Below are 13068 nucleotides of genomic sequence, written 5' to 3'. Positions count from 1 at the left end.
GGTTTCTGTACCTGGATGGCAGAATTATTGGATTCGTGGTCGTTGCGACACCCTGGTCACATTTCTAGGCTTGGCCGACAGCCCCTCCGTGGCCCCGTGTCTCGATCGCTCCTTCCATTTGCACACTGACCAAGCCCCACGTTTAACGGTCTTGGCGGTCAACTACCAAGCGTGAGTCTTTGCGATCGAGGATTGCAGCTTTTTACGCCTCTGCGAGCAACCACGCCCGTGTGTTATCACGTCACAACAGGAAGAGGCTGTCAAGGCACTTACGGCTGCAGTGACTATGGCTTCCTCGCCATGGCAGATTCAATCCCGTCGAGAAAGCGGCGTCACATTCTGTCGTCAATAAACGAGGACTTAGCAAGCTCGGCCGCGCGCGCGGCTTCGAACCACGATGGGAAAGACGCCTCGCATGAGTCGTCTCCAAGAGCGGAAAAATCATCGCGAAATACTCAGGATGAAGATGGAGGCGATGATCTCACCAGGCCTCGTCGGTCACGACTGAGGCTCAAATCAGACAAGTCTCGCCGTCGACGATCCAGAAGCGGACGCAGAAACAATGAGAGACATGAGAGACACCAGAATCACGATGGAGACGACACACACTCCTCAAGATCAAGCAGGCACCACCACCGACGTCGACATCGACGCCGCTCGCCAACACCACCAAATCCTTTCGAACCTCCGCCACTCGACCCCGAGGCTGCCTTCCGAGAATCTCTGTTTGATGCCATGGCTGACGATGAAGGGGCTGCGTATTGGGAATCTGTCTACGGCCAGCCTATCCACATGTACTCCAATGAAAGAAGCGGCCCGACTGGTGAGCTAGAGCAAATGACGGATGAGGAATATGCGGCCTACGTACGACAAAAGATGTGGGAAAAGACGCATGCCGGGCTGCTTGAGGAAAGAGCTAAACGGGAAGAAAGGTTCAAACAGAAGAAGGAAGAAGAGCGCATTTCTCGCAAGCTGCACGAAGACATGGAGCGAAGCCTGCGCCGTGGAGAAGAACGACGGCAAAAAAGACGGTGGGTCGAGCAGTGGGAGAAATATACGAGTGCATGGGCATCATGGGACGGTACATTGGATGCCTTGGCTTGGCCTGTTGATGGCAGGCAACGCAAGGATATTGACGACACAGGCGTGCGGTCGTTCTTCATCCGCGGGCTGGGCCTGGAGGACACTGGAGAGCAGGCGTTTCTAGCCAAGCTCAAAGAGGAGCGTGTTCGTTGGCATCCGGATAAAGTGCAGCAGAGGCTGCGTGGCAATGTAGACAGCGAGGTCATGAAGGACGTGACGGCTGTATTTCAGATTATCGACAAGTTGTGGGCGGATATGCGAGCGAAGGCGTAATTGCTTTAATGGATATACATGGAATTGCGTTGGGATACCCTGTTGATGCGGCAAGTATTATACTATAATCAAGACACTGGTTTTACTGGCATACACTCCAAGTCAACTCGTGTTTGTCGTATCCAGAGTATACATGGTACAAAAGGCTAAAAACACGCCACAAGCACCCAGACAAGAGAAGAGAGTAGGGTTCACGCGATATGACGCTGTTATTCATCTATCTTGTACCTAGTCGTCAAAATCCATATCCGAAGCTGAGCAACTCCCAAATTATCAAGGCGTATTTACATGGTCATTATTAATGGGGGTATTTTTTATGCACCCACGTTGCAGATCCTCCGTGTTTCATACTTTCATCCCGTGATTTTACACAGCTCCGTACCAAACCCCCACCCCCCGTCGCTCATGTCCACTGTTCTTGGGACTCCTGGTCGGCGCCAGACTTAGAAGTTGGCAAAGAGAGCAGCGCCGCCCATGAGGGCACCGACGGCCATGGCAGCGGTGGGAGCAGGGCCGTAGGCACCGCCGGCGGTGCTCGACGACGTCGTCCTGGACGCGGAGGCGGAGGAGCCGGTAGCAGCGGCCAGGGAGCTCGTCACCTTGGACAGCTCGCTCTCGGCGCTGGACTTGGCGGATCCCGTGGCGGTAGCAATGAACTGGCTCAGGCTGGAGGCCTTGGCGCCGGCCTCGCTGGTGGCCTTTGCGACGTCGCTGGAGACGCCGGCGAGGAAGGTGGACGCGTGCGACTTGGCGCCGTCGGCCCAGGACGAGGCGTCCGAGTTGACTCCCGCCACAAAGGTGGACGCCTGTGACTTGGCTCCGTCGGCCCAGGTGGATGCTCCGTCGGCCCAGGTCGAGGCGTGCGACTTGACGCCGTCGACAAAGGTCGACGCGTCCGAGATGATGCCGCCTGCGCCGCTGGTGATGTCGCCCCAGATGTCGGGCTGAGGCTCAGGCGCGGCCTACCGAGATGTTAGTGTTTATTTTAATTTAAAGGGGCTGTAGATTGGATGGAAGACGGCGTGGGGGGACGGACCTGGACGGCGGCAGCAAGGGCGAGGATAGCGGTGCTGGAGATCTTCATGATGGAGGCTGGTGACTGTGGTGTGTTGTAGTTGCGATGAAGATGGTAGTGTTGTGTATTTGCAAGTATTCAAGGCTGTACGATTGGCCTAGGAAATGTCACCTGAGGGCCTTGGGCTCCCTTGAGTACTTATATATCTGCTCCATGCTCCTCATTTCGGCATTTCGGTTGACACGGCGATGCCTGTTGGGCTTTTGCCTGGTGGACTGCCTTGGTGGACTCCTTTTTGGTTTGGAGTCAATCGTCATCCAGACCCACTTTCTAATCTCGGCGTGGCTTTTGCCTCATCAACGCCTCTTTGTGACCCCACACCAACCTTTTCATGTTCCTCGTTCCTTCGTTCCGGGGACCAACAGGCCCTGGTCAGTTTGGTCGTTGATTAACTTTGTCGATCCGCTGAATCGCCAGGAGAACGCCGGCTGCCTCCTGCAGAAGAGGGAGGGGGGCCAGCAGAACAGCTACCTAAACTCTTTCCTACTCGGCAGTCGGGCTGGTGAATCCATCTCGCAGACTGAATGGCCATCAGAGCAAAAGCCAATTCATCAATATGCTCACCGAAGCATGCAGCATCGCCCAACAAGCATCAGACCAACAACGCGAGACAACAACGGCCCCAATTATTTCATCACTCTGACATCGTATGCCCACGGCACCCCTACAACAACATGAGCTCGACAAGCAGCAGACCCTAGAAGCCCTGTTCCTTGCTGTGCGTTCCCCATCTCAGCACAACTGGGAATCGGTGCTAACTACATGTAACCAGGCTACGGAGTACAGTACCTAGTTCCTAAGCCCAAGCATTGAAACAAACAGCCAGCCAGCAAGGTGGCGTCACCCATGGGCTCATCATGGAGCTGAACCATCTGGTCGCTCAGCCGCCACATCATGTGCTCCGTACTCCCAGGTTCGTGTGTACAATTGAAAATACTACGTACTATCGTGATTCTGCAGCATGGTTCGCAAAGTGGACCAGACTCCTTCAATCTTGCGTCATGGTGGATCCTTGCTGCAAGAGTTGTTGCTTGTCAGACCAAGGAACAGCATCAGCACCAGTCTCAGCATCAGCATCGAGATCGAAATCAATACGGAGCGCTGTTGCTTGGGAGATCCCAGGGCCAGCAGGACGACTCCATACACGCATCATGGACTGCGAGCAAAAAAACAAGGTCAGCGACTGCAAATCCTCAGAACAAGTGCGACGTCCTTGAATGCGGTGCCACCATTATGAAATTATTGCTACTAGTACGGAATACCAGTCACGTAACACGCAACGTCCAACGTTTGGCGTCCAACGGCCACACGAACCACGCACCACAGACCACGTACAGTTGTCCTGGGCACGTACGGAGTACTCCGTCCAGACAACCTCTTCTCCGTGTACGGAGTAGAAGACGCGGTAGAAAATGCCATGCGACCCATCTCGAGCCCGTCCCGGATGGCAAGCCGCCTCATGTGCCGCCTCTTTTTGAGCCACGAGGCTCGATGGTGACGGCGGCATGTGCATCTTGCAGACCGCCCACAACAAGGTGCTGCACCACGCGTCGTCGTGCATCATCGACATAATTGCAATACAAGGGATTCATTGCTACACGTATTACAATGCTGTGTTCTTTCGTTCATCTACCTAGGATAGTTGGGAGTGCCGAATCGAGCGGCACTTCATGGCCTTCAGCTGCCAAGACGCACATGCGTCTTATTCTTGTTCAATGGCGCCATACCAATATCCTACGCCAGACCAGCTTCTCGGAATACCCCATTCCTAGGTACATTTTGAAGCAGGATTTCACAATTGTCTAGTAGATCGGCATGCACCACACCGAAGCCCTCGGGTGCTCAAAGGGCCGCGCATTTTGGGCTCAGTCTTCGACTCCCCACAACACAGCCACCCGCCGCCGACTATGCTCGTTGGCGTCCGGCCACCAAAGTCAAACCCCTTCGGAGTTCGGAGTTGCCTCCTAACCTCCTAGCATGCGTAAGCTGTAAAATGGTTGCTTGGACTGATCTAGCCCTTGGCTGCGCAGCCACTTAGTTACATGGCCGACGGCCCGGGCTTAATGGTCATGCTGTAACGGGTACCACCTCGTCTCTATTGTTGCGTGGCCCGGCACCTGCCCTACACTTCTCTATACGGCGAAATACCTTTCTTCAGCTCGGCCACAATCTCAGCTGCCTCGTCGGCTCCGCGAGCCTCGAAATCATATCGCTTGCTCTCTGTGGCTCTGTAAATCACCAGCTATTTTGGGACCGCACGGGTCCACTCCGAGTCAGCATTATACTCCCCCAAGACGTTGATACAAGTACTTGTCCACGCCTCTGCAAACGCATACAATATTCTTTTTCTGGAAAATATAGCAACGCAAGAGCAAAGAAGGAAAAAAAGAGGGGAAAAGTCTCAAATAGAGCCCGAGATAGAGCACACACACACACGTACCTTGACGTTTGTTGGGTGCTTTCGCGGCACCTTGCAGCCCACCACGTTGCTAAAGTGAACTGTTGTCGTCTTCCCTCCGCCATCGTGGACCGCTTTGCCCCCAGATGCCGGGACAATGTGGATATATTCGCCGTCAATCACTAGAATCCGCTCACTCATGCCCACGAGACGCATCGGCTGCTTTCGCCAAACAGTATACTTCTTGTAGTTGGCGGTGCCAAACTCGTCTTGCTTTAGTGCCTCCTGCGCCAGTGGATGCGGCCCGAGCATCTTGTCCCTCTTGTGTTCCCTCCGTTGGGACATGCCCTGGCTGCTAGGGAGACCCATTGTCTTGGGAGAGGAACTACTTGGCGAGCCAGTCATGCTCAGCGGGCCGTCCGTGGCGAACCGTCTCCTGTACAGCTCCAAATCGGATACATTGCCAATCGACGACACGGGCCGGTCTATCATGACCACAGCTCCTGACCGAGGGAGTTTCAACACATGATTAGCCTTGTCCAGCTGCCTCTTACGGCAGACAATGTCGAGCACTTCGGCGAGGTATGTATCTGTTGTGACGTCCACCGTAACCATTTGTCCTGGCGCCACATCCGAAGACATGATGTGGACGCGGAGCAGCTTCTGCTGGCCGCGGGTCGTATTTGGCATTGTGACGGGCACTTGCGGAGAATCAGCCAGAGGCATGTTTGGCCGATAGGTTGTCGTCACAATGGGGTTCTGTCGCGGTCGGCTGTCATCTGTCAGGGGATTACGCGGCGGCGCAGGTGTATTTTTAGGGGTAGAATCACTGTCACCATCGTGGCTTATGGGACGGTTCAGGGGCGGTGCTGCTTGTTGCCCCTGCTGCTCGGCTTCGTTATCGTCTTGCTGGGGGGTCAGGCGTTTGTTTTCTTCGTACTCCTCTTCTGAAGCGGGCACCAGCGCAAATTCATCGTAGGCTGTGGAGTTGGACCGCATCCTTCCCCCGCCCCTTGCACTCGCATTGTTGACAGTGGTAAATGAAGCCAACGGCTTTGTCCTCTCAAAAGGCGGGAAATCGTCGTCGACCTCGCCGTCTTCCACCATTCTCAGGGTCCACCAGTTGACACTGTACTTTCGGGGTGGAATCTGCGGCTCCCTCTTCTCCTCATTATACCGGTACAGACTCAGGCCAATCAGGTCTGTAACTGAAACCACTCGCTCGGCACTCTGCCCGTCGTGGACTCTGGGGCGGATGAGTACCTCGAGGGGCTTGCTTGCCGTCTTGCAAAACGGGGCATAAATTCGCACAGCGATAGACCCCTGCGTCCCTTGACCGCTGAAATGGGCAAACTTTTGAAATGGGACGGATGATTTATGCTCCTTGGCTTTCAGTGCCGCTGAAAGCAGACTCGTGGGCTGGACGAAGCTGGCGGGTCGAATCATGCTCATGGGCCGGGGCGGGGGAAGAGCTTCTAGAAGAACAGGTTTTGATGGTAGCTGCGACTTGCGGATGATGGAGTGTCGCGGGAAGTTTCGAGGCGGTGTTCCCACGACTTGTTGTGTGGGTGAAGGGTTGATGGGATTCTCCACGCCGTCCAGAATCGAAGCAGAATCCATACTCCCGACGTAGTCGCCAGACATGTCGGAGCCCTCGTCCGAATCATCTTCCTCCTCCTCGGGTAGAAGCTGCGTATCAGCCCTCTGAAGACCCGGAGGCATGGGTTCCTCGTTGATCTTTTCTTGTAATCGCACAGCTCTTGCTGCGGCGCGGGCTGCCTCCCGGTGTCTCAGCGCCGCTGGCACGTCAAACTCGTTCTCGGAGGATATCTCGCTGCTGGTGACCGTATCCCTACGCGGCCTCTCTCGCACCGTCTCCAAAGCTGACTGAGATCCTCGTCTTGGCACACGGGGCGACGTCGGGGGCTTCACAGGGGATACCTGCACCGGCGATGACCCTGCTCGCTGTCTCACTGGCATCTTTGAGAATTTGATTTGCTGGGCAGCACGTTGCTCCTGTTCTTCGTCGCTCTCATCGGTCAGATCGCTGCTGTCATCCTCCTCCATCTGCTCCCGGCGCCTGCGCCTCTTAGTAGCCATCCCGGGGCCCATGGTGTCTGCTCCTCCGCCCGTAAGCATACCGCCGTCCTCCTCGCCATCCTCGAGAGTGAGGCCTGGCCGTCGTGGCGCCTGGAAATATTCGGACGCAACGGCTGTAGGAATTGGAGGAGAGTACGTCCTCTTGATATGGGACGAGTTGGGACGCCATCCCGCCGCCTTGAATGCGCCCGAGTTTAGAAAGCTGTCGTTGACGGTGAGCAATCTCTCGCCCACACCGTCTGCGATTTCGTCGAGGTAGCTCGTCCGTAGTTGGTAGGACACCAGCCTGGCAGCAGCCAAGTGTTAGCTATTCCCTATTCCTGATTGCAAGTTGGGTCCTGCGAGGTAGACTTACTCTTCCAGCTGGATGACAGACATGGTGGCGTGGCGCAGGTTCAAGCGTATGCGGCCTCAGCAGCCCGTTTCTACATGCCTGCCGGCCCGCTGGCAGAAAGCTGTGATTGATACGTATAGCAGGCGGCAAAGTGGTGAGAAGAAAGAGATGGATTGAAGTCGGCATACGTGGATGGCAGAGCACTCGAGCCGCAATGAAGTAACATCTGAACATGGGGGCCACCATGGGGGTGCTTGGCCCCCACCAGCGGGCATGGAGGAGCTACGCCCACTGTAACTGGTGAGATTCAGGACGTCACTCCCAGAATTGATGTCACATCAAGTTCCCATGCAGTCAAGTCACTCTTGATTACCTACATGTGCCCCACCGCAGCAGCATCCTTCCAGCTGAACCACATGCAGACATTTGGGCCGCATCTTCTCCTCCATCAAACATCTGGGCTAAAAGTCGCCCGTGAAACATTTCTCCACGCATCATGGGCCTCGTCGACTACTCCGAATCCGATTCAGGCTCCGAGGCGGAAGCTCCTCCCAAGCCCGCGCCAAAGCCATCGCAGGGCACGTCGAAAAAGGCCTTCCAGAAAGTGGTCGACCGTTCCAATCCAGGCAAAATCTTGGTCAGTTTGCCAGAGACCACCAGCTCCAGCAAGTCGGACGAGCCACCAACGAAACGCGCCCGGACGACAGGAGGAGGGCTATTTTCCGGACTCAACTCGCTCCTACCACCGCCCAAAAATGCAGGGAAGCCCATATCTAAACCGTCTGCCAGCGCGCCACCAAGGCCGGGCATCAACCTGAAGACGAGCGCAGCACCGGGCTTCAGTCGCGATGCTGACGAGGATATGTCGGATACGGCGAGCGATGTATTGTCTGCGCCGTCGGAGGGGATGAAGCTACCACCGCCCAAGAAACAAGATGTCGCGCCGAGTATACCAGAAGGCCAGAAACCAGCCGATGAGGTGAAGCTGGTCGGGAAACCACTCATGTTCCGGCCATTATCAGTAGGCATCAACACCAAGAAGAAGAAGAATAAATCAAATTCCATCCCAAATGCGACACCACAAACACCACCAACTCAACCAGACGCAAACGGCGCAGCAACAGCTTCAGCTGCTCCGGCGGAAGCACCAAGGAAAAAAATTTCCCTATTCTCTGTTCACACCGAAGAACCATCAGACCCTACACCATCCTTCTCAGCCGGCACCTACGAACCTCTCTTTGAACCCGCATATCAACCAGACGCACAGGCTACCACCATGTACTCAGACTCGGCGCAGTATCAAACCGCTACCACCAACTCATCCAGCAACCCCGAGTCCCTAGACACCGTTGCTGATGATCTAAATCTCTCCGCAGCAGCGAGGAGAGAGCTCTTTGGTCGTGACGGGAGTGGCTTTGCAGTCAAGAAAGTGGTCAACTTCAACATGGACAAGGAGTACCAGTACAACGAGAGTGTCCGCGCAGCAGGCGACCAGCAGGCTCACAGGACCGTTCGCTCCATACAGGGCGGTGGCAAACATTCCCTCAAGCAATTGGTGCAGAATGTGCAGAATCAACGGGAGGCATTGGAGGATAGCTTTGCAACAGCCAAAAGCAACAAGAAGGCGACGAGCAGCAAGTACGGCTGGTAGAGTCGATATATAATGATACCGTCGAATCCTACATGCAACATATTCTTTTGGGTGTGCAATTTACCCGGCTCGGGTTTACATTGTATCCTCGCTTCCCCAATGCTTAGCCTGCCATACTCAAAAACGGAAACAAGAATGCTCTAGCATACAAGAAGGCATAATTTCGTAAAGTGTCGCCCTCATCGTCAACACGTTTCTACTGCGACGGTTCGGCCCCCGCGAAACGTATTGTTGACCATCAGGAATCCCCATTCTCCCCTTGTTATGGGCGATATATCATCATATCCATTCGGAGTCATTGGTACAGGACACGCAGAATCTCCAACGGGACTCGTCACACCCGCGCTCAGGACATTGTCTATCGACGCCGCCCACCGTGTGCGTCCTCGCGGCGCCGTCTCAAGAGGTCGTGCTGTCATATCGCCGCCATCTTTCTCATCTTGCGCCTTGTTTTTCTTGTCAGAATCTTCAATTTTTTCCTTCTTTGCATCCTCCTCCTTGCAATCCTGTTTGCTCCTTAGCACAGCCTTCGCCCTGAAATTGGTCTGAATCTTCAAAATCGGGCCCTTGGGCGTAGGGGGCTTTCTCATTTCAAATGTGGTCACTGCGAGTCCTATCTGCGTAGGACTCAGATCGGGGTCGTCGTCATACTCAGTGAGGAACCCGTCGTCTTCGTCTCCGTCTTCGTCAGAGCGGATCACTGGCTCGGATGTAGAAGGTGGGAGGATCGTGGGTGGCGGGGGTCCAAGTCCAGATATGGCGCCTACCTCGCCTGGTCCCCCGTAGGCCGTTCTGTACATTTTATCCAGGTCCGACAAGGCGGTCGGGCTCACACTCAGCCAGTCGTACGAGCGTAATAGATCTGATTTGGTTGCTTTCTCGCCGTTGTTGGCAAGGACATACCGACGGAGTTCGTCGACTGCGTCTTCGAGACGAAAGTGGGCCTTGGTTTTGGAATAACTCGACAGAGCGCTCTTGAGGCTGTACAGTCGCTCGAGTGAGAGGAGGGTGAGGCCGTCGGAAGAGAAGAGGATTTCGTTTTGGATGAGAGAGTCGGTGATGAGCTGGGCGGTTAGGCCACAAGTTGAGGGATCGACGGCCGGCGAGAGGGATGACCTTTTTTTTTGACACATCAGCGTGGGTTTCGATAGCACTTGGCCCTTTTTATGTTGTTACAGGAGCTTACCCCAAGCTAAACTTTCGTGCTGTCTTAGTAAACACAGCCCGCTGGATTCTTTGATCCTTGGCACTTAAATCCGATGCATGGATAAAGCGCATCCCACAACCCCCCGGTGTCATAGGGCCAGTGTAATCCGTGGCAACAGACGACGGTGTACACGGAGTCATGGGAGGCGGAGACAAAGGCGTTGAAGGCGAGAGAGGCCATCGAGATCTCGGACCAGGAGAGTCCAGGGTTGTTGTGGCCGGTGACGACACAGCACTCTTGGGGCCGACGGACTGTGCTGGTTCCGAGTTCTGTCGTGACGCCGTCCGAACAAGCTGCTTCAAGGCGGTGACAGGACTGGTAGAAAAGCTGAACTTGCTTGCAGGCGGAGAGGCTGGTGTGCTTGGAGTAGACAGGCCGGGTGATGCCAGCGGAGGAATCACTCTTGGTAGTTGGTAGTCACTTCGGACGACGACAAGGGTAAGATGGAGGGACTTTTTGGCAAGTCGAGAGGAGGCATATTCGAGAGCGGGAGTCAAGTGATGAGGAAGACGGCGAGCATCAAGGACGGATGGCCCAGCCTCGAGGGGCGAAGAAATTTGCTCCTTTAACGCCATGGTGTTGACGATGTCAATGATTGCTCCTTAAAGGAAGAAGAAGGGGGGAGAAAGAAGATGGCGAATAGTACAGGGAAAGTCGTCAAAGATAATGAAGCGGTGACGAGTTTAAAGACTGGTAGTAAAAAGGAACTTTGGATGGTCAACACTCGCTCACGAGGAGCATCGAGCATCCACAGCAACATTCAGCATTCCGCGTCTCACCAAGACAACCAGACACTACCAGATGGCAAAACGATGCGAACGGCCCAAAAGAGTGAACACAAATTATCATGAGCTCCCCCAGCTGCGCCGAACTGGATTGCAAACAAGTGGGTATGCGGAATATATAACCATGGGCATCATGAATCATGGGGAATAGCGTGGTTGCGTGCGTCCAAATTACCTCGGTGACGACAGCCGCACCCAATCGCCAACCACGAGGCGTACCACGCCAATTCCAGCGGTTCTGAAACTCGAAACCCTTTGAAACATGAAACAGGTCATCGGGAACACTCCCTGACAATCTTCAGCTTCGTAGGACCAGGGTCCAGGCATGCCATGTGGTCACCAAGAACATGGGTGGCGTCTATGCAACCATCAATTGCCGCCGACGGGCGAGCGTCTGGCTGATCTTGCATCGAAAATAGACATGGCGTCTTCCCCGTCACGACGCTGCCATCGTACATTGTATTGCCAATTCACCCACCATGCCGGGTGGTGCCTGTGGTGCCTGTGACGAGAGCCCTCATGATGCATGCACATATGCAATATGCAACCCGTCAATGCAGTAGCAAATGGATGCAACGCAGGACGGAATGCAGGCCCGATCCGTGGAGCCAATCATTCTCGCCCGCGGACGTCGTCGTCGGCGGCTACGTGCTATTTTGGTATTTTCAGCAGCGCGGGGAGCTACTTCCCCGCCTGTGATTGGCTTTACTGCCCCTGCCAGATTTCCCACCACCCCGCCCCCCACGCGCTGAGGATCGCGTAAAGCCCGTCGTCTATCAAGCAACCTTGTAGCTCTGCAGATTTTCTGGATTGCTCACGCGTCTTGGCACCCCTGGCCCTGCATTCGTCGGGAATGAGTGCATTTTGTAAGGGAGCGGCAAGCCCGGTAAAAATAGAAGGAAAGAAGGAAGGAAAAAATGGAAACGTGGCAGTCGAGACTCGAGGCTTGGTTTGGAGGACGGGACGAAACGCCGCTGATCATGGCATGACGGTATTCCACCACGTACAACATGACAGGATCAATGGCGGATTCTGGACTCTGAGTAAATACTCACTTGTTGGCAGTCGGACGCTTCTTTCGAGTCGTGCCCGTGTCCCCGGTGCTTCACGGGCAGCTCGAACAACCATATAAACAAACCACTCAAGTCATGCGCCCACGTGTCAACAAGACCATGCATCGTCATCCTGGCACATATCACCAGTACTACCCAAGTACGGAGTACTACAACAGATGAGATCTCGCCTAGCGCCCGGCACTTCTCTGCCCTGTCCAGCTCCTCCCGTCAACGGTCCGACTGCCCGGGGAACAGGGGCGACGCACGATAATAATAGTAGCACCTCAACAGCCTCGACTTGATGTCGAACCCACCCAACATCGTTGTAGCCGCTCGCTCACTTCCCTCGTTCGTTCCCCGACACGTTGGCCAACGCTGCCGACAGTGCTCCATAAATAGTGCAGAGGTAGCAAGCAATAAAGAGGTCCCCGAAACCGCATCATTCATCACCAGAATAAATTCAGCTCGCCTGCGGCCCTACCATGCGGCCTTTATCCTCCATCCTCAAGAGCACCGTCGTATGACCAGTCGACTGTTACAGCCTGTTAGCCTGTCCCGTTTTGCCAACACCGCCTGATGCTATTCTCACCGTCTGTGCATATTTTCTTTTTGGACTTTATCACCCCCCTTTATTTAATGAAGCCTGATTTCGGCCTTCAGCTCCCATGCATTTACCTCATCAGTTATTCATGCCAAGTTAAACACAACTCAAAGGGAGAAAGAAACACCTCGACTCCTACGCGCCTTGTCATTCATTGCTATCTCTACCACTGCTGTCCGCCTACTCCAAATTCTGACCTGTCGACCATATCACGCACATCATCGCTGCAAGTCCAAACCACGGGGCCGTCGCTCGTAAACAGCCCCGCAAATCGTCGTCAACCGAAATAAAAAGCTGCTTCCTTCCATACGCCGAGACACCGCTGCTATGTGCATCAAACACAGGCTGCTCGTGCTGACAGCCTGCTCCAGTTGCGTTGATCTAAGTCTTTCATAATATCATTTGTCCTTTTGTATCGTGAATGCTGGCAGTGGAAAGATGAAGAGACGCCCCGGAAAAAAAAGCAAAAGTAAGAATAAAGAAAGAAAGGCAGTCGGGAGAGCAAA

The 13068-nt window shown here is 54.5% G+C and overlaps 5 protein-coding genes across 5 annotated transcripts; 2 read left to right on the top strand and 3 right to left on the bottom strand.

Annotated features, from left to right (window-relative positions):
* Positions 1 to 300: 300 nt before the first annotated feature.
* G6M90_00g087670 (uncharacterized protein) lies at positions 301 to 1356 on the top strand (the record flags this gene model as incomplete). The annotated part of the gene is made up of 1 exon (XM_014686862.1): positions 301 to 1356. The coding sequence occupies one exon, from the start codon at positions 301 to 303 to the stop codon at positions 1354 to 1356; it is 1056 nt and encodes a 351-aa protein (XP_014542348.1).
* A 443-nt stretch (positions 1357 to 1799) lies between these two features.
* On the bottom strand, positions 1800 to 2440 carry G6M90_00g087660 (uncharacterized protein; the record flags this gene model as incomplete). The annotated part of the gene is made up of 2 exons (XM_014686863.1): positions 1800 to 2318; positions 2393 to 2440. The coding sequence occupies 2 exons, from the start codon at positions 2438 to 2440 to the stop codon at positions 1800 to 1802; spliced, it is 567 nt and encodes a 188-aa protein (XP_014542349.1).
* Positions 2441 to 4553: 2113 nt separating this feature from the next.
* On the bottom strand, positions 4554 to 7307 carry sin1 (Target of rapamycin complex 2 subunit sin1; the record flags this gene model as incomplete). Its single annotated transcript, XM_014686864.1, has 3 exons — positions 4554 to 4673; positions 4872 to 7215; positions 7285 to 7307. The coding sequence occupies 3 exons, from the start codon at positions 7305 to 7307 to the stop codon at positions 4554 to 4556; spliced, it is 2487 nt and encodes an 828-aa protein (XP_014542350.1).
* A 452-nt stretch (positions 7308 to 7759) lies between these two features.
* G6M90_00g087640 (uncharacterized protein) lies at positions 7760 to 8914 on the top strand (the record flags this gene model as incomplete). Its single annotated transcript, XM_014686865.1, has 1 exon — positions 7760 to 8914. The coding sequence occupies one exon, from the start codon at positions 7760 to 7762 to the stop codon at positions 8912 to 8914; it is 1155 nt and encodes a 384-aa protein (XP_014542351.1).
* A 185-nt stretch (positions 8915 to 9099) lies between these two features.
* On the bottom strand, positions 9100 to 10696 carry G6M90_00g087630 (uncharacterized protein; the record flags this gene model as incomplete). Its single annotated transcript, XM_014686866.1, has 2 exons — positions 9100 to 10030; positions 10101 to 10696. The coding sequence occupies 2 exons, from the start codon at positions 10694 to 10696 to the stop codon at positions 9100 to 9102; spliced, it is 1527 nt and encodes a 508-aa protein (XP_014542352.1).
* Positions 10697 to 13068: the final 2372 nt, after the last annotated feature.

Source organism: Metarhizium brunneum, chromosome 5 (genome assembly GCF_013426205.1).
Source record: "Metarhizium brunneum chromosome 5, complete sequence".
NCBI lineage: Eukaryota > Fungi > Ascomycota > Sordariomycetes > Hypocreales > Clavicipitaceae > Metarhizium > Metarhizium brunneum.
Note: the sequence above shows the minus strand (reverse complement) of the source record. Positions and strands in the feature narration are given on the sequence as shown.